The sequence below is a fragment of the Myotis myotis genome, unplaced genomic scaffold, assembly GCF_014108235.1.
Source record: "Myotis myotis isolate mMyoMyo1 unplaced genomic scaffold, mMyoMyo1.p scaffold_m19_p_21, whole genome shotgun sequence".
Classification (NCBI taxonomy): Eukaryota; Metazoa; Chordata; class Mammalia; order Chiroptera; family Vespertilionidae; genus Myotis; species Myotis myotis.
Window position 1 is genome coordinate 4,908,385 of NW_023416326.1, and position 19,909 is coordinate 4,928,293.

At 42.8% G+C, this 19,909-nt stretch overlaps 1 protein-coding gene across 6 annotated transcripts in view; it reads left to right on the forward strand.

The window, feature by feature from the left end:
* RYR2 (ryanodine receptor 2) overlaps positions 1-19,909 on the forward strand; it is a 195,497-nt gene that overhangs the window by 97,806 nt on the left and 77,782 nt on the right. For all 6 annotated transcript variants that reach the window (XM_036354797.1, XM_036354792.1, XM_036354793.1 and 3 more), the window contains exons 42-56: positions 755-869; positions 2,152-2,284; positions 2,480-2,583; positions 4,610-4,745; positions 5,248-5,434; positions 6,957-7,059; positions 7,402-7,522; positions 9,576-9,745; positions 10,856-11,076; positions 12,287-12,377; positions 13,713-13,853; positions 15,210-15,373; positions 17,486-17,564; positions 18,063-18,152; positions 19,123-19,260. In XM_036354797.1, coding sequence (XP_036210690.1) covers positions 755-869; positions 2,152-2,284; positions 2,480-2,583; positions 4,610-4,745; positions 5,248-5,434; positions 6,957-7,059; positions 7,402-7,522; positions 9,576-9,745; positions 10,856-11,076; positions 12,287-12,377; positions 13,713-13,853; positions 15,210-15,373; positions 17,486-17,564; positions 18,063-18,152; positions 19,123-19,260 — 1,993 coding nt within the window. The remainder of the gene's footprint in view (positions 1-754; positions 870-2,151; positions 2,285-2,479; positions 2,584-4,609; positions 4,746-5,247; positions 5,435-6,956; positions 7,060-7,401; positions 7,523-9,575; positions 9,746-10,855; positions 11,077-12,286; positions 12,378-13,712; positions 13,854-15,209; positions 15,374-17,485; positions 17,565-18,062; positions 18,153-19,122; positions 19,261-19,909) is intronic.

A 19,909-nucleotide genomic window follows, 5' to 3' on the forward strand; every position in this document is an offset into this window, starting at 1 on the left:
CTGTATATACATTTGAGAAAGGAAAACGGAATTCAGAAAGAAGGAATGGGAGGCAATGTGTTTAGTGAGTATGTTATTGGTGTGTACTTGCATAAGTCTAAGCAATCAGTAATTTGCATTAACTTGGGGATATGAAAATAAGAGGGAACTAACATACCAGAGAAAAAGGAAAGCTTAAATTAATCTATATGACGTTTACAAGAAAAATGCTTTAACATAAGGATGTAGGATTCTGGAATGTAGAATGTGAAAAAGTGATGTGGAACACAACTATTTAGCAAAAAAAAAAAAAAGCTAATCTAGCTATATAAATATCAGATAAAAAATGAGATAATGAAGATGACTACTGACATGGATCAAATAGAATGCAAAAATAATAAAAAGGATTAAAGCAGATATAGATCAATAATTTGTATAGGAATTTTTCTATAAACGTTGAAACTGATTCATTTCTATACAAAAGAAGGTTGAACACATTTGGATATACATTAAATTAGGATGATAAGTGTCCAAAACTGTATTTCATATTAGTGAGTGTTTATATATTTAGTACATTTCTTGTCATTGAAAAGAATAGACAACTTGTTTACTATTTTTGGTAGGCTACCAATATTTTTGAGGAAAACTCAATTGCATTTATTAACTTTTGTGGCTTAACTATGATTGCCCTTACTTTTCCGTACATGCCAGTATTTCCAAAAGTTGATTGAATTTCAACTTTTGAAATTTTGCTCTGACCTGTGTTCCTTTGCAGGGACATTATGAATAATAAAGTCTTTTACCAGCACCCTAACCTCATGAGGGCACTGGGGATGCACGAGACAGTGATGGAGGTCATGGTGAACGTCCTTGGCGGTGGGGAGTCCAAGGTAAAGGAAAACCTTCGAATCTTGGGGTGGCGTTTATTGCACCTCCTTGAGTGCATGCGTGTCTTAAACCTTCTCCGGAGGACTGTTTAAAAGACACCTTTTGGAAAACCTTACAGATTGAGAGTTGGATGTACTATTAGTGTTTTTCTGTCTTTAATATCTATAACAACTTTTATCCTATGCTGTGTGGTTTGCTGTATCCTTAATTATTGTCATTTAAGGGATGTTTAGAAACTTTAAAAGTTAATACTGTACTGTTTATTTAAAATTTGGAACTATAAGGCAGTTTCTTCACGTTACACATCCGTAGCACACACATGTCCTTGAGACCCAGCCGCTCCCCGGGGCTGCACCAAGTTCCCGGTCCAGACCAAGACTTGAGGATGATGCTCTGGACTATTCGTTGTAAGACTCTAAAGTGAATTGTTAAGGGATTAAAATATAAAATAAAGTTCTTTAGAACCAAACGAACAGAGTAATATATCAAATAACTTCAGATAAATTGGTATAATATTATAATGTCTGATTTCCAAAATACATTTCAATAATTTTTGAAATTTCACTGTGTTTTTCAAAATATGGAAATGAGTCTATAATTCTCATGCCCAGTCACCATTTAGACAGACTTACCAAGATATTTATAAAATGCTGTGTTGAAGAAGGACCCCAGGCATCATCGAGCATCCTAGAACAGGATTTGGCTCTAAAGGTCATGTGTCTGAGGGGGTCCAGCTTCCGGCCAGGGTGCTCCTTAGAGCGGAGGAGTCCTGTGCCATCGGGAGACTGTGAATACCTGTGAATACCTGAATTTTAACGATAACCGCAGTGGCAGCACTGATGATCAGAACCTATGGTTCCAAATATTACACGGTGTTCTTCACAGACTGCCTCGTTTACATCCACCTCCCCTGTCCAAAGTGAGCATATTATCCTCCTAATTCCCGGTTTACATAGCCAAGTCAGTGAGCTTGGAGTTTTCCAAGGAGGCACAGCTGCTAGTGGGCAGGAGTCACACCGAGTCTGTCTGATTCCTAACCCGGGCTCATGCCTGCTTCGGGTTGGGCTGTAGATTACTTCCAAATCCAGCCGTTGATGGTGATGAGGTTTCGACATTAGTGCCAGGCTTGCTTTTCTGGGGCTCAGGGACAGGTAGGTCAGAGTCTGGAAGTGGGAAGGTCTTCGGGCCAAGGCTCTGCAGACAAGGGCACACATGGGTTAACAATGCGACTCTATTTTGTAAAGATGATTTGCTTTCACGGCTAATTAAATGCTCTTTATGCAGGAGATCACTTTTCCCAAGATGGTAGCCAACTGTTGCCGTTTCCTCTGTTACTTCTGTCGGATAAGCCGGCAGAACCAAAAAGCTATGTTTGACCATCTCAGTTACTTATTGGAAAACAGCAGTGTTGGTCTAGGTAAGTAAGGGTTTGACTTTCATTTAAATTTTGTGATAAAAATAATACACGTATTTCAATGTAATGTCAGTTAACTCAGAGGAGTGCCATATGTATTGCACTTCGAAATTAAATTTTAAGTAAAAGTGTGTTCTACACGGAATTCACAGTTGCAGCCCAATCCAGGTTTTGTTTCCTCTTCATTTGAATTAACAGCTTCGCCAGCGATGAGAGGGTCGACGCCCCTGGACGTGGCGGCGGCCTCGGTGATGGACAACAATGAGCTGGCCTTAGCGCTGCGCGAGCCGGACCTGGAGAAGGTAGGCGGCCTTCCTGCGCTGCGCAGGGTCAGCTCTGCTGGTTCACAACTCCTCCTCAAGATTATTTAAATACAGCTGTAATATTGTGACAATTATGTTACTGTAATTATACATAAATGTTGCCTGTAATATTATAAGTTATATAAGATGTTTGAGATAAGTTATTTCCTTTAACCACATGCATTTTTCGCTCTGAAAAAAGAATCAACTTACTCTGTGTTCCTGTCTGTTTTTGTCCTTTCATGATATCTGCTGTCACATTTGCTTTAATCACACAGTTTCTGCTTTTTAAAATGTCAGAGACTGAGTTATGGGGCTGGAGGGGGGCCATTCTATCTTCATGCACCTGAGCGGCACCCATCTTCCTGTGTGGTGCTCTCCCCACACAGCCAAACCTGGGTCTCTTTAGCCTGATGAACTCTGCGGGCCTCGTCCTGCTGACCCCCTGAGACTGCCCCACCACGGGTCCGTGCAACCCAGGCAGGAGGCGGCTGGCCTTGGTGCACCCGGGGACTTGTGCTGAGTGGCCTCAGACCCAGCACTGGCGCCAAATTTGAATCTGTATCAACCTGGTGAACACCATGCGCCCCTACCTGGGGACTCACTGAGAACCTCCCTCATGCAACTTGCCTACTCCCCGAGGCTCGTCCAGTGACTGAGCCTAACAGGCAGCTGCCAGGCCGAGGTGGGTCTCAGGACGCCTTGGGCCTGTGCTCGCCTGCCCCCAGGCTCAGTGTTGGGGGCAGCCAGCCTTGGTGCGCAGCTCAGATCACCCCACGCCACCCAGGCCCAGCATAGGCAGCCACGAGCTGCAGGTCACTCGGTTGCTCCTGACAAGTAGCCCAAGGCTCTGAAAGGCAGCGTCTGACATTGACCTGCACTGGTCCCTCCCAAGAGGCGCCAGAACCAGCACATCAGTGGAAGGCTTCAGACTACACCAGAGCACGACCCATTTAGCTCCACAAGCGGCACACCCACAGGAGATCCCGCAGGCACCAGACCCTGCGGGGGAATTTTGCTTCCAGGGGTCTGAGGATTAATTAGACTCTAGATCTAATATACACACTAATACCCACACAGCAGCTGGAACACTGTGGCCTGGATCAAAGAACCTTAAAAGCAGGGAGAAAAGCAGTTAGTTACAAGGGAGCGCCCATACTACTGCCAGCTGATTTCTCAACAGAAACTGCAGGGCAGAAGGGAGTGGCAAGAAATATTCAAAGTGATGAATAGCAAGGACCTACAACCAAGAATACTCTACCCAGCAAAGCTCTCATTCAGAATTGAAGGTCAGATAAAGAGCTTCACAGACAAGAAAAAGCTGAAGGAGTTCATCACCACCAAACCAGGATTACATGAAATGTTGAAGGGTGTTCTTTAAGAAGAGGAAGAAGGAGAAGAAAAAAGATCATAAATATGAATAATAAAATGGCTATAGATACACATCTATCAACAATTGAATCTAAACATGAAAATAAATGAACAAGGAATCTAATGAACAAAATAAACTGATGAATAAAATAGAACCAGAGGCATGGAATGGAACAGACAGACGAATCTCAGAGGGAAAGGGGGAAGGGGGAGCAGGAAGAGATTAACCAAAGGTCTTATATTGCATACTAGAGGCCCAATGCACGAAATTCGTGCAAGGGTCTCGGCCCTCACAGCTGCAGTGGCTTGCCTCAGCCCTCGCAGCCCCAGCTTCGTCAGGAAGGTCATCAGGATGGTCGTCCAGAAGGATATCTGGTCTAGTTAGCATATTATGCTTTTATTATTATAGATATGCATTACTATGGACACAATAGGGTGGTGAAGGCCTGGGACCGGGTGGGATCCCTGTGGAGGGGGACAATGGGGGGCGGGTATCTGTAATACCCAACAATAAAGATTTAAAAACACACAAAAACTTTCAAAGCTGCATTTGTTACAAACCGCCCTTGGATGGCGTCTCCACAGTCTGGAGTAAGCAGCTGACCTCTGAATTGACGCCCGAGGGCTCACGCTCTGCTCCTCGTCCTGTTGGCAGGTCGTCCGGTATTTGGCCGGCTGTGGACTGCAGAGCTGCCCGATGCTGGTGGCCAAGGGGTACCCAGACATTGGCTGGAACCCAGTCGAAGGGGAGCGATATCTCGACTTTCTCAGATTTGCTGTTTTCTGTAATGGTAGGACGGATGGCTTGTGGGGTCCTCTTCGCTTATTATTAAAACTGCATAGAAATAGTTATAAAATAGTGATATATGCCAGCATTTCCACGGGGGAGGTAAATATTAGAAAAGAAACAGAATATTTTATAATCAGATATTTACAGTAACAACTTATTTTATAATATGTGTTTTGATAGTGATGCTATACTTCATTATTAAATTAAAAACTTTCTGTACTTACATTCTTATAAATTTTTGTAATTGGATTCTATAAGGCCTAGGACTATGGCTTCAAGTTACAAATTAACAGTATATGCCTCCATAATGCTTTACTTTACACTGGAAATGTTAAAGTACAAGAACAGAAAATGGCAGTCTTGTATACATAAAACTAGTCATCTGAATGTAATTTTGGCTTTACCACCATGTTTGTTGGTTTTAGTTATTACTTTTTTAATATAAGTGAATTAATGTAACATCATTTGCTCAGAAGTCTGTGTGACCCCGCTTGTGCCTGCAGGGGAGAGTGTGGAGGAGAACGCGAACGTGGTGGTGCGGCTGCTCATCCGCAGGCCCGAGTGCTTTGGCCCTGCCCTGCGCGGTGAGGGTGGGAACGGGCTCCTCGCAGCCATGGAAGAGGCCATCAAAATCGCCGAGGACCCTTCTCGAGATGGCCCCTCACCAACCAGCGGGTCCAGCAAAACCCCGTAGGTCCAATACACACACTCTTAGGAGTAAATTTGTGCTACTTGACTTGAACTTTTACAAAATATAATTTGCAGTCTGTTAATTTCAATGTAACTGGTGATTTCTCCCCTTGGAGACCAAGCGTGTTAGATGTGGGAGAGGGATGGGGGGCTGCTGGACCAGGCTGAATGAACAGAGACCTGAGGAAGATGTGGCTGTAGGGAGAAGCTCAGGTTGTGGGAGGTTGTCTCTCATCAGTGACTTCTCCCAGGGGCTCTGGCAAATTTCCTTCTTACAGTGATGGCAGCGAGCCTTCGCATCTGGAGTCAAGGTCAGAGGAAGCCACTAGAATGAGTTTTCATGACAATAGTGAATGAGGGAGACCTTTAGGAAGATAATGGGGACTTAGTCCAGAAGAGGGGGTGTCATCATGCTAGGAGTGATGAAGGGGGCAGCGACTGCCTTCCATTTGTCCAGACATGTGCAGGTTGTGAGTACTAACTTCAGCGATGGACATGCTTTAATCCCGGCTGCCGCTCCTATTGTCTTACTCTGGGAGGTGGCAGTCCTGCTAGGCTCATGACCCCCACTCCTGGAGAAGAAACAACACAGGGCCTATTGGAGGCAAGTTCAAGCACAGATGTGGTCCTGCCAACCCTGCTGCACGAGTGCTGTCCACACCGTGGCTGGGCTCCAGACTGGGAGGTTCTGTACTTATCAGTCAGCCACAGAGGAACGAGGGAGCCCTCAGTTTCTCTAAGTAGCAGAAAGTACATCTAGAGATCTGACCCCGCCCACACCGGTGGGTGTACGCACTCCAGGGCCCTGGGAACAGCTTTGCACACCAGGAAAGGTGTGGCCAGTGCAGCCTCGCTGTCCTGAGTCAGACCTCTGATGCAGCGTACACAGCGGACTCCTGAGCTGCCTTGGTCTCCAGGTCCATCAACATTTGTCTGTCCTCAGTGAGACAATGAAGTATTTATGTTTTTTCCACAGAGTGAGAGGGGGACATGCCGGATTACTGGGAGTGGGTTGGTGGGTAAGAGATGAGTGGGTAACTGAGATCATGTTTATGAAGTTCTTCCTTTGGGGAAAACACTGTACTGGACACCCTATAAATGTGACCTTATGGGACAGATCTTTGTCACCCTTTCTCTAAATGTATCTAGTCACAAAAGCATTCTAAGTTTACCAGGTCCTTCCATCTCTTACCTTCCTTGTTAATGAGCCAGCTGCCACTACAAATTGAGCAGAATCATCAAATTAGCAGTTCTTTTTTTTTTTTTTTTTTTTTCCTTCTTGAAAGGATCTTAATATTCACATTCCCACAAGTGTGTTCTTGGTGACAGAATCTCAAATCTGGTCTTGAATGCATTGTCATTTTGCTTTAAAATGCCCAGCTGTAAATTAAACACAGACATGAAAAGCATCAGAACGAATTACCTAGTGGCCCCTGTCCCCTGAGAACATGTAATAAACCAGAAATGTCACTTTATCCTCCCGTTTGATTTGTTTCTGTTTCCCTGGAATGATCCATGAAAGTGACACAGAGGAGGAGGACAACACCATCCACATGGGGAACGCCATCATGACCTTCTATGCAGCTTTGATTGACCTGTTAGGACGTTGTGCTCCTGAAATGCACGTAAGTTCCTGGGGCCCCAGAGCGGCACCCTGGCTCCTCTGTGTGAAGACACAGTAGCTGGTAGGGGTGTTCCCCCAGCACCCAGACCAATGACCTTCATGCTCCTTAAGAATAGCACTGCCGGCCACTAGCCTCGCCATAGTGTGCTGATGTCAGAGGAGACTGTGGCCAGGGAAATAGCATCTGTAAGCCCGAAACAACCGTTTCTGAGCCAGGTCTAACTGTATGCATATCCGTCAAAGAAAATCATTTCAGACACGATTTTGGACTTCAAGTTTGTAGGCAGAATGATAGCATTGATTTCACAGAGGGATTCTAATGCTCCTTGTTCTCTTCCTGTAGTTGATTCACGCCGGGAAGGGGGAAGCCATCAGGATCAGATCAATTTTGAGGTCCCTGATTCCACTGGGAGATTTGGTGGGCGTGATCAGCATCACTTTCCAGATGCCTGCGATAGCCAAAGGTGAGGTCCCTCTGATTAGCTAAGGCCTGTCTGAAACGTTTAGAGCACACTTGTTCTAGAACCGAGTGTGGCCATATAACAATGAAAGGGGGAGGGGTTCAGAGACCCGAAGGCAATATGTGGTCTCGAAAAGAGATGCTGCTCCCCCAGCTCTGGGCCCAGGAAGGCTGGACAAAGGTCGAGGGGGTGAGTTCAGGCGGATGGACCCTGCAGGTCCCCAGGGTAAAGCCAAAGTCCAGGTTTCCGCATGCCAGTTAGCAGAGGAGGCTGCTCATCGGGTTGTTGTCTGTGTTGGGGGAGCCAGTGAACAGACCTAGCGACTGTGCACGTCACTGAGCCCTGGGTCCCAGGTGGATGCCGTTGTCACTCCTTAAATGAATGAGTGTTTCAAACCCAAATCTTATCCTAGGATCTGTGAATGACTCACCATTTCTTATTTTAGCATCTGTGAGTTAGGCTCAACCGTATGTTAAAATAATAGAACCTGATACGTTTAAATTTCGTATCATGTGCTTTTTAGGAGACTTGAACTGGAATTTCATATAGGCTTTTAATAGAAAATTATAGACCCTGCCAGGTAGCTCAGTTGATTAGAGCATCATCCTGATATGCGAAGGTTGAGGGTTCCATCACAGGCCAGGGCACATATGAGAATCAACCAATGACTGCATAAACAAGTAGAACAACAAATCGATGTTTCTCTCTCTCCTTCGCTTCCTCTCTCCTCAAGTCAATAAGTAAAAATCTATTTTTTTAAAAAGGAAAAAAAAAATAATACCACACTGATTTAACACTAGGGATTGGCCGGATTTTAAATCCAATTTTACTTGGTTTAGAACTAAATTTGCAATTAGTAGGTGTACAGCCTTAGTCTTTAATCTCATTTTCCTTAAAACATTGTTATTTATTTTCATGATGTAAATATCAAATTCATTCATTGACTATGAATAAAAACAAAAAAGTTGTGACTGTTCTTTGGGATGTTATGGTCATGTCTGTCATCTTTCCGTGGGTTCTTCTTGCTTCGACATGGCATCATCATTAAAGATTCCGTGATATTCTTTTTTTTTTTTAATATATTTTATTGATTTTTTACAGAGAGGAAGGGAGAGCGATAGAGAGTTAGAAACATCAATGAGAGAGAGACATCGATCAGCTGCCTCCTGCACATCTCCCACCGGGGATGTGCCCGCAACCCAGATACATGCCCTTGACCGGAATCGAACCCGGGACCCTTCAGTCCGCAGGCCGACGCTCTATCCACTGAGCCAAACCGGTTTCGGCCCGTGATATTCTTTGTGGAATCTCGTGGTGTGTTAGAGCAGCAGTTGGCATAATCATCACATGGCCAAACAGAGAGGACATCATTTTCCCAGTAAATTAAGTTGACATGTAACCCCATAATCCCTAATATTATGGTCCCCAACCTATGAATCTATGGAGTTATAGTAAAGGATTTAGTAATTTATATAGACATCAACACTGATTGTTGATAGAGAAAATAATATAACGCTCAGATATGTTTTAAATGTTGATTCTAATTACGTTCATGAAATATATTTCATTTGAAAGTCAAACTGGTTTCATAGGATTGTTTCATCATTTTGTAATTATCTACTCTACAAATATATAAATGTATCGAGAGTATCCCATTGTGGTTAGTAAGTTTTATCAACGTGTAAAAGAGGCTCCTATTATTGAAAAGAGTGAAACCTCGTTTTATGTTTTAACTTTTCATGGTATTTACTCCTGGTTTTACAATGTGGATTTTGGATACCTTCTTTCTTTTACTTCTCAGTATCTAGCAGAATGCTATGTCCTTATCACATTGTTAACCAATGGATATACAAATAACATTGCCATGACTGGGATTTAAATTGCACTGTCATATGTCCTGAGCCAGTTCCCAGCATTAGCTTGTTCAACAGAATAACAGAAAACCATTCAGCAGACAACTTGGCTTAAAGCATGAGGGGGCTGGAAAGCAGACAGTTGGCACTGTCTCTCGAATGGCATGACCACTGACTACAACCTGTCACCTTCTCTCTTTCAGATGGGAATGTGGTGGAGCCTGACATGTCTGCGGGGTTCTGCCCAGATCACAAGGCAGCCATGGTTTTGTTCCTTGACAGGGTCTATGGCATTGAAGTTCAGGATTTCCTCCTCCACCTCCTGGAGGTTGGCTTTCTGCCAGATCTCCGGGCTGCTGCTTCCTTAGACACGGTAATGACTTGAACTCCTGGCTTCCCGGATTGTGACTCTTCAGTCTCTGGCTTGTGATACTTTTTTCATAGACAAATTTATTCATTTATTGTCACCAAATGTTTATTGAGCACCTATTATATTTTTAGGCAAGCAATGTATAAACAGATAATAAAACAGTATTTCCTCAAGGAATGCATTGAATAGTAGAGAAGACTCAGCCTCAAGAATAAGATAAGAATTCTAATCAGGTGCAATGGGGACAATGAGAAACTCATCGAAAGACTAATTTAGGAGGTCACTGTGGCTCCTGATAACCTCTAAGTTTACCTAAACAATTATTCTCAATAAATCAGTTAAAGTATTAAGAAGGCTTAATGGACATTGCTGAGTCATGTGCTCATGATGTTATCCTGGTGTCTTCATGTTGACGTACAGATAGGTTAAGATCTGTCCCATGTACCCAGTGGCTCCATCAAGACTCTGTCATCATCAGTGTTAATTTGCTGTTGCTTGAAACTTTGTGGAATAAGCTGTAACTTATTGTCCAGTAGTTTTATAACACCTCCTTCCATTCTCAGCTAAATGGGTCTTCTGATTTCAGCAGGAAATAGATTGTTAGTTGACAATAGGGATTTCATTAATGCCATGAGAGGAGAATCATAAAAATTAAACTTAAATTTTTTTTCTTTGGGTGTGTTTACATGAAATTCTGAGATAGCATAGTAATGATGCTGGTGGACATGAGCAGAAATAGAAACTATTAGTAAGTAGAATTCAGAGAGAATGTATGAAGATGAAATATATTTTGATAATAAGCTCTTTTCTCTTTCTTCTCCTAGTAAAGTACTCACATTCTTTGATATCATTATTGTCTTTATCTTCCATTTCTCCTATTGATGTTTTGTTATAGAATATGAGCCTCTTGGGCTCTCTGAGGAGATAGCACTTCATTTATTTTTATCTATTGATAAGCAATTAAAGTTGATTGTTTTTAGTGGTAAAAATCATATGAATCACATTTAAAGGTATACATTTTTACTTTTTTTTGTCACTTTTTAGATGATATTACATGTCGACCTGTTGATTCCCCAAACACAAATGAGTTTCTCCTCTCCAATTCCTTTTCAGGCTGCTTTGAGTGCTACGGACATGGCCTTGGCCCTCAATCGGTACCTCTGCACGGCCGTGTTGCCTTTGTTAACAAGATGTGCTCCTCTTTTTGCTGGCACAGAGCACCACGCTTCCCTCATCGACTCGTTGCTTCATACCGTGTACAGACTTTCTAAGGGCTGCTCACTGACCAAAGCTCAGCGGGATTCCATAGAAGTTTGTTTGCTCTCTATTTGTGGGTGAGTGGGAAATAACTTTACCAAGTCTCTCCTTCTTTCAGAAAGAGAATTTATTACTCTGTGGCCCTCTACAAGCTGTTATGAATTTTGGAAACAACTTCTGTATCAAAAGATTAACTTCTAGTAGGTAGTCCTTGTACTAAGGTATGAGCTAAGTTTAGCAGTGTTCCCCCAAACTTCTCAAGGGTATCTAGCCATTGGATGTGATGTTGGATGAGTTGTGCTGCCCCGGATGTTTGTGGGCAAGGTGGTGGTGTGAGGAGTCCCTGGCCACTTTAGTGTAAGACTAATAGATTCTCCCCTTTTGATTCTTCCAGAATAGAAGAGAAAGAGGTCCTTACTAAATATGGAAAATGATTTGGTATACTAGTAATATTAAAGCATTACTTATGGGTGGCAGTGAGGAAGGCTGTCTCTTCCTCCAGCTGGAAAACCACTTCCTGTAGGTAGAGGTGTTCAAATGCCTTCCCTATGAAAGCCAGAACCATCTCCTCCCTCTGGAGTTCTGACGGTGAAAGGGACAACTTCTCAGGCCCCTAACGAGGATGGAGGCTCTTTCTCATTGGATAGGAGCTCCTGGAGGTGCAGGCTTGCAGCTGGTAGTACACTGTGAAGGGAAGGTTTCCACTCACAGTGGGGTGTAGGGGTTTGGAAGCCAGATGGGACTAGGGGAGGTGAAAAATTAGATCAGTTCTATCACTTCCCTGAGGCTAAAATTCTATAAAATGGAATCAAAATACGTAACTCTAAGATTTGTCTACATATTAAGTGGATAGGAGCCTCAAGTTGCCTGACATAGCAGAGAGCTGATGTCTGCCACGTCCACCTTTCCCGTCATCCTCTGGCAGAACTTCAGTCTCAGCCCTTTCTCCCTCCTGCTCCCCACTCGCTCATCTTTCTGCTTCCCATCTGGTCACTGGAGACCCTTCCACTCGTGGGAGTGAGGGAAGACACGTTACTAAGTCGTGTTAGGAAGGGAGGGAGCAAAGAAAAGCATGTCCTGTGGGAAGGAGGGATCAGTCTTCAGATTGGAGTGGAGACAAGGTGCAAATGGAACCTCTTACTCACTGTGCAACCATTGGTTAATCTTTGCATGGGAACACCTAAAATTAACATCCTCTGAAGAGAGGCATATTTAATTTAGTCTAATGAATTACCTACTTAGTTTAGACCGTTTACCCCATTATTAAAATCAGCTTTGTTCCACCAGCCAACTGAGACCTTCTATGATGCAGCATTTACTCAGGAGATTCGTGTTTGATGTCCCGCTGTTAAATGAGCATGCAAAGATGCCCCTCAAGGTAAGGATGAGACACGTTCATAGTTATTTCACTGCCTGGTCCTCTGACTGTTTCTTGTTACAACCTGTATGTACGTCTCTTCGACACGTCATGTTTGATGTCTGATGTCAGAAGATTTCTTCCAGTTGATGAAATGGGCATCTAAGTATAAATCTGTGTGCATCAACCTAAAATATAAGCAATAAAAGACCACAGAAATCCTAGGATTGATTTCCTGTAAGTCAGTGGAAATGGAAATCAGTGGGAACAAATGGGCCACAGGAAAAAGATGAGCCAAGAAATCCTCAGGCTGGAAACGTGGTGACAGGCCTGGCCCAGAACATCAGCAGCCTCAGGGATGAAGAGTGGCTTTGAAAATAGCGGTTCTAAGTTGGCAATCTAATGATGGTTTCCAGATGCCATGGCGTAAGGTTGGGAGGGAACCTTTCTGTATAGCAGTTATGCTTTGTCACGGAGGATAGAGAAGTCACTGCATTCTCTCTGCTCTGCGTTATTATTCTCTTCATGGATGATCAAACCCGCAATCTTTTTGGTGTACAGGACGACGCTCCAACGAATCGAGCCATCCAGCTATGCACAATCCAAAAATTTTTAGTTGATTCATAAACATCATTTTATTAACTTGTCAAATAATTGTGAATATTTGTTAGTTTATAGATCAAGAGCACATTATCCAAAGAACTACCCCCAAATTGAAAGATGCTATAGTTTGAATTTCCAGTTTAGTTCTAAACAAATAAAATGTTTATAGGAAAACTTGATAAGCAACATAGACACCCAGTAAGATAATAAATTGAAAATATACTTAAAGAAATGATTGAAGTGGGCAGTTTGTGGGGCGGGGGGCGTTACTTAGAGACATCCCATCACAGAGTGTGGGGTGAAGGGTTGCAGAGAGAAGCACAAACATTCAGAGGTGCAGTTCCCTCAAAAGGCACATTTTAGGTCCCCTGTCCCGGGGCTGTTAGTGCTCAGATCACCCTGACACCAGTCCCTTTGTTATGCTCACGGAGTCCAGGGGATCCCAGTTCATAAAACTGTGAGGAGGTAAGTGCTGGGCACTAACGTAGAACACAGAGATGCACAGACAATCCAACGGCCTCATAAAGAATGTGCAAGGTGAGCGATTTGTAAAATTGGTCCATAGATCTCTCTGCTGTGACCACTGTTAAATTTGAAATGGACATGGGACAAGGTCACCCAGAAGAATTCAGGTGGATCGAGCCGTTTTGGTTCTGTTTACCTTATTACATGGTATCAGAACGCCATGTGGGAAGAAATGGAAAAGTATCAAAGGAGTCTTTAGCTCATGGCCTTTATCATTGTTTCCCGTAGCTGCTGACAAACCACTATGAAAGGTGCTGGAAGTACTACTGTCTGCCGGGCGGGTGGGGGAACTTCGGAGCTGCCTCAGAGGAAGAACTTCATTTATCAAGAAAATTGTTCTGGGGCATTTTTGATGCCCTGTCTCAAAAGGTACTTTAATATATTTTGTGAGCTTATTTGTGTGATAAAATAATTAAAGCCATAAGTTCTTGATAAGAATTATCAAGACTTACAGTTTTTTCTTTTTTCCCCTGAATTTATAGCAAATGTTAAAAATGAAATTCATTAAGACTTTTCATAATTGCTATGGTACCATGTCTTTGCAATCATAACACTTTCTGAATTTAAAATGGCTAAGCAATTTAGGAAATTATGCACATGGTTGATAATGTTTCTGTTGTATTTGGTCTTATTTGGGTTCAAAATCCCCTTAGTTACCTCCCCAATCTTATAAAACCTGAAGAAATCATATCAAGTGTGAAAATATACTATATTAAATCTCCTGGAGCAGTAATATTCCAGTGGTTTACTGACTGTCTACTTGCTGCTATGGGCATGTAAGCCCCTCCACTCAGACGCCCCCTCATAGTCCCATATTTATAATGAATAATTCATATACTTTGAGAAGAGTGGATGATCACAGAGAAAAGTAGACATCATGCTGAGTACAGTTGTGCTTATATTATTGATCACAATCATTTTGTCTTCCCCGATAGACTTGATGGGACTTCATGAGACTTTATGAGACTTCCCTAATAGCCAAAGTTTGCCTCCCAGTAGGGCAAAGTTCATGTGACTTCCTTTAGTAGTGACTTCTTGATAATTTTTCTTGCTGAATTATCTTTGGTAAACAGAGTCCTTTGAAAATAATATGTACAAGACATTTTTAGAAGAATTAACATTAAAGTTGAATGGTGAAAGTGAGATCTGATTTAAATGATTATTTTTGATTTTTTTAAAAATCTGTAAATACAAATTTAATGAATCATGTAATTTATATAGCAGAAAGTTCAGTGATGCACGATTCCTGTGTTTCCCTCCAGTTTGGCCAGAATCCCGATGTCTTCGCACTGAAATGCCCTCCGCAGATGTCCTCACATGTGGTCTCTATAATGTGTGGCCCAATAACCGACAATAACTGAGAAATACAGTCCTCGTTACCTGAAACGGGGTTTAGGTTGTAAAGACACGTTGCCCACTCTGTTATACACTCAGCATATTCAAAGCCGCATCGTTTCAGGTATCGAGGAATACAGATTTAGAGAAGCAAAGATGTTTTCTTAGGCTGCAGCTGCAGCGTGTTGCTGTCAGCGTCTCTCGTGTTTGCAGGGATTTCGGCTGAATGGCCTGTTTTCTGGGGCAGAATCTGCTGGTGAGCCCAGTTGGCCCAGGGGATTCACATTTTCTCCTTCAGCACCTCGCCCTCCACAGTGATCGTGTGGACAACTTTGGCTGAATCGTGACACACTATTTATTTCATTCTTTTGGTTCTCCATCTCCTCTTAGAAATACGAACAAGAGCTTTTCAAACTGGCTCTGCCGTGCCTGAGTGCGGTGGCGGGCGCACTGCCCCCGGACTACATGGAGTCAAACCACGTGGGCATGATGGAGAAGCAGTCATCCATGGATTCGGAGGGGAACTTCAACCCCCAGCCTGTCGAAACCTCAAAGTATGGACTCTTTCTGTTGTGGCAGCTTTTTGTTGTAAATGATGTGTGAAGTCTGAACTGATAAGGTGCTGAAGTGAACTTTCTCTCGTCCTCCCCCGTGAACCAGTATCTTTACGAGGGGGCCCGCTTCCTGATTAAATGGTGGCAGTGATAACAATTATCTGAGTGCCCCAAGTAGATGAGCTGTGCCTTCTAGGCCACTCCTAACAGAATCGGGGGCCTCTCTTTATAATGACATGGGGCATCTGTAGTGCTGAGAATCAAGAAAGTCTATCTGTTACGTGGTTGGTTGAAAATTTACCCAAAATCTTTATTGAAATAGCAGCCAACCTCTGTGTAGGTCTCTGCCTCCATGCCCCTGGGATGAGCACAGCTCTGTCCTCTGGCCGAGGGTCCTGCTGACATTCAGTGGATAAAGCACAGCGGGAGGTTGATGGGAATATCACGTGAAGGCGTTTGTGGAAAAGTTAGTCTACAGTTAGAAGGCAGTGTGACCCTCTTAACACAGACATAATGTCACTTAACGCAGTGAAACTTCTTCCGTGGGCTTCATTGCGTAAAATGTTCAACAAATAGGATGTTTGGGTACCTCGGTGTTTGGAGTCTCGGCACTTGTGTTGTTGCTGTTACTGTCATTAAGTAGGAACGTGGTTTCCCACTTGCAAGGAGAGCTGCCTCTTCAGGCCACATTATCATTGAGTCTGTGGTCACTCAGCAAGATCAGTATTCACAAGGTCGTCCCTCGCTAGCCACTCTCCTGCCTGGTGAACTTGCTTTGGAGTTTAACTTTCCGCCTTCTGGGCAGCCCCGAGCTGGTCACTCCCCTTCCTGGGTCACTTCGGCCCCAGTGTGTGTGGGCAGCTCAATGCGCCTGAAATGTGCATGTTTGGTACTTGATGACAGTCCTGTGAGAAAAGACTCCACCCAGTATTGGGCTTATGTGACTGACCCTTGTACTTCTTCCAAAGTAAGTAAAGCAAACCACCTGTTCCCATTCCTACTTGGTAAGGTTCTGGTTTGCTAGCATACAGCAGAATCCAGGGTTTTAAAATAACATCAGAACAATGTCACAGTTTTGATTAATTAAATCGAATTAATTAATAAATGTTGGGCATATGTATTAATTTACCTAGGCTTGCTCTTTGGGGACTTTGAAACGGATTAGGTATAAATAGTAATCTCAATAATTGCTGTCTCTGTGACTTTTATATATATATTTCCAAAGTACTAGTACGTGTGTATCCCATAATTCAGTTACTGACTGATAACAGCTGGGAAAGAACAGTCACCATCTCATTACACCAGGTTGTAGTTAGAATTCTATTTCAACATTAATTTCATTAATAAGTCATATTCACTAAAGAATGACATTATACATATACTTAATTTTTCATTCATAGATATATTTTATCTTCACAAGTCCATCAATTGTATGCACTCAGCATCTGTTCAAGAGATCAGATATTATTTAACCATAAAAGGAATCAAGAATAAATGTTATAAAATCCTAAAGCCTGTGTTAGTTATGTTTCCCTATATTCTATATCAGTAACATTTAGAACAGTAGGATAGACCATTAATAATTAAAGTCATTAGCACATCACTCATTGTATGAAATTAATTTAAAATTTAGTACACTTAAATAATGTAACCGGTCAGATTTTAGCAGTCTTCTACCCATGTAGAGTTGTTGCAGAAGAGACTTAAGTCAAAAAGGAATAACTTCAAAAAGTGAATATGGGAGAGAAGTGTGCCTTTAAGCTTGTTACATCGAACCATATCTTGATTCAGGTTTTTTAAAAAAATGTGGTATGGTCTATTGTCCTCATCTTTGAATACATTTTAATTACTTTTATTTATACTACACATAAAAATTTAACTCATGCTAAGACATTATAAAGTCTGAATCAATATGTGATAAGCAGATAGAACATTCTCTGCTTCTCTTATGCCATTGTTCCTATCATATGGAAAAGTAATACCTTGTTAGAACAAATTTTTTAACAGCTATGCATTGAGTGGGATTTAAGCATTCAGGGGCTGTGAGTAAATTATTAATGTGAGTCCCTGCGATCCTGTGAGCACCAAGCCTTTTCTCTGTTTCTCCCACAGTATTACGATTCCTGAGAAGCTGGAATACTTCATTAACAAATATGCTGAGCACTCCCACGACAGGTGGTCCATGGACAAGGTAAGGTCAGAGGCCTCCTCGAGCGGCACCGGGCCCCCCGGTTCTGACCACACAGTTTTCTCCCTTAAAGGGAGAGCCTTATCTAGAATAGGAAAGAACATTTCAATGACTTGCTAATATAATATTAGCTAGCTCTGCCACTAATACACATACGATACACACTTTATGAATAAGAATATTGGTGTTCAGCCCTGGCTAGTTTGGCTCAGTGGATAGAGCGCCGGCCCACCAACTGAAGGGTCCAGGTTCCATTATGGTCAAGGGCACTTTCCTTGGTTGCAGGTTCCCTGGCCCTGGTCAGGTGGTCCAGAGATTCCTCAACATAATGTTGATTGGGATGGCAATTTTTATATTAAATTATGCTGGATAAAATTCAAACCTTAATCCTTATCTTGGTGCATTTTAGGTTTATTTCATCATGTGCACACTTAAACACCTGCACACATACACTCTCTAAAATTAATACATGCAAAACGATTTTGATGTTTGTTTTCTTAGTTGGCCAATGGATGGATTTATGGAGAAACTTATTCAGACTCATCTAAAGTTCAACCATTAATGAAGCCATATAAACTATTATCTGAAAAGGTGAGGGTTTTTTAGGTTATATAGTTTTAATTTTTTTTTCAAAAAATTTTGTTATGTAATTTCCTATTAAAATCTCTTTTTTACTTTATATATACTATCTTTAACTTTTATTCCAAGGCTTCTTTTGTATCTTTTATCTTTTGTTTTTTCCCCCTCTATTCCCATTTTCTGTCATTATTTAATTTGTTATTTCTTCTCTATTTTTTGTTCCTTTTTGATTTTTATTCCTCTCCTGCATTTTTAAGAACTTTAGAAAATATTCTTATCATTCCTGAGAGTGTCTTGCTGAGGGATAATGGCGTCATCTCTTAGCGCTGTTGTTTGTAAGTTCTCATGTACTTAGTTTCTTTGGATAACCAGCTTCTTGAGAGTGAGGTGGAAAGGTTTCTGGCTCTTCGAGGTAGTGAGTTGGTGGGGGAGGTGATGGAGACAAAGGGGCTCAGGGAGGACAGTTCGGTCTCTTGATTACGATGGGAGGAGAGCCTTCGTGCACCTGTCATCTAATCTGCGCTTTGCTGCCTGTGTTTCTCCTTTCAGTTCTGTCTAAAGTGTCAGGAGCTGGGTCGCGGAGGGAAACCAGCCCCTGGGCTGTGATGAGCAGGGTCCCGTTAGCGTCTGTCAGACCAGGGCCAGCTCACACTCTCATTGTTACTTTCCTTTTTATTTTTGAATGAACATGTCAATCGTGGGGTTTTTTCATCTTTCTTGACTCTTTTTCTTTGAGTCTTTGTTGTTGAAAGTATTAATAGGTCCTCCTTTTCCCCCATGAACCTCTTCCAGCCCACTCGTCCTTTTCCCCCCAACCCCTCAGGCCCTCACCATGCAAGCCATTGTCGTGTCCACGGGTTCAATCATTTTTTTAAAAAATGAAGTCAGTCTATTACAGAGCAAAGCATTAAATATTTTTATCTTTATTTGGATTCTTAATATTCCCCCACACCTTTTATTTTCTCCTCCTTTTTGTCTGTAGGAAAAAGAAATCTATCGCTGGCCAATCAAAGAATCTTTGAAAACGATGCTGGCTTGGGGCTGGAGAATTGAGCGCACGCGGGAGGGGGACAGCATGGCCCTCTACCACCGGACCCGGCGCATCTCTCAGACCAGCCAGGTGAGCGCACCGCCCGGAAGCCATGGTTTATGCTGTTGCAAGATAATTCTAATCTTTTATTTACTTATTGGGCATTTCAAAACAAATGATTTGAAAATTCTGAAGATTAACATAAAGTTTAGAGGGAAAAACACATTTGTTCCTTTTTTAAATTTTCGGTGACGTCTTGGTTAAAGTGCTAGAGAGGTTAGCCAGGCCCTCCTTACCTGGCCAGGCTGTGAGGGGGTCCCTAGGGGTACGGTCTTGAAGTTGCACCAATGAAAGCGGTAGTGTGTTCACTACCTGCAAGTGGGTTTTCTAGAACTTTCTCCTCTCCAGTAAGAGCTGAAGGCTGGTCCTTAGGGAGAGGCGGGAGGCCAGGCAGAAGTGATCCCGACCTCGAGCCCACGTGGCTGTGCCATCCAGGGAGCTTGAGCACCTGCCACTTGCAAAGGTCCGCTGCGCACCCAGACAGTCAGGGCCGGACTTCCGAGAGTTCGTCACTAATGGCACATCCAGGAAGCCCCGTCCCCTCAGCAAGCTGCTAGATGTGCAGCTAAGTGCTCCAGGACAGCGGTCGCCAACCTTTCGGACCTCACGGACTACCGGTTGGCTACTGCTGCTCCAGGAGGCACAGCCTAGACCTGGAGAACCTGGGTTCAAAGTCAGA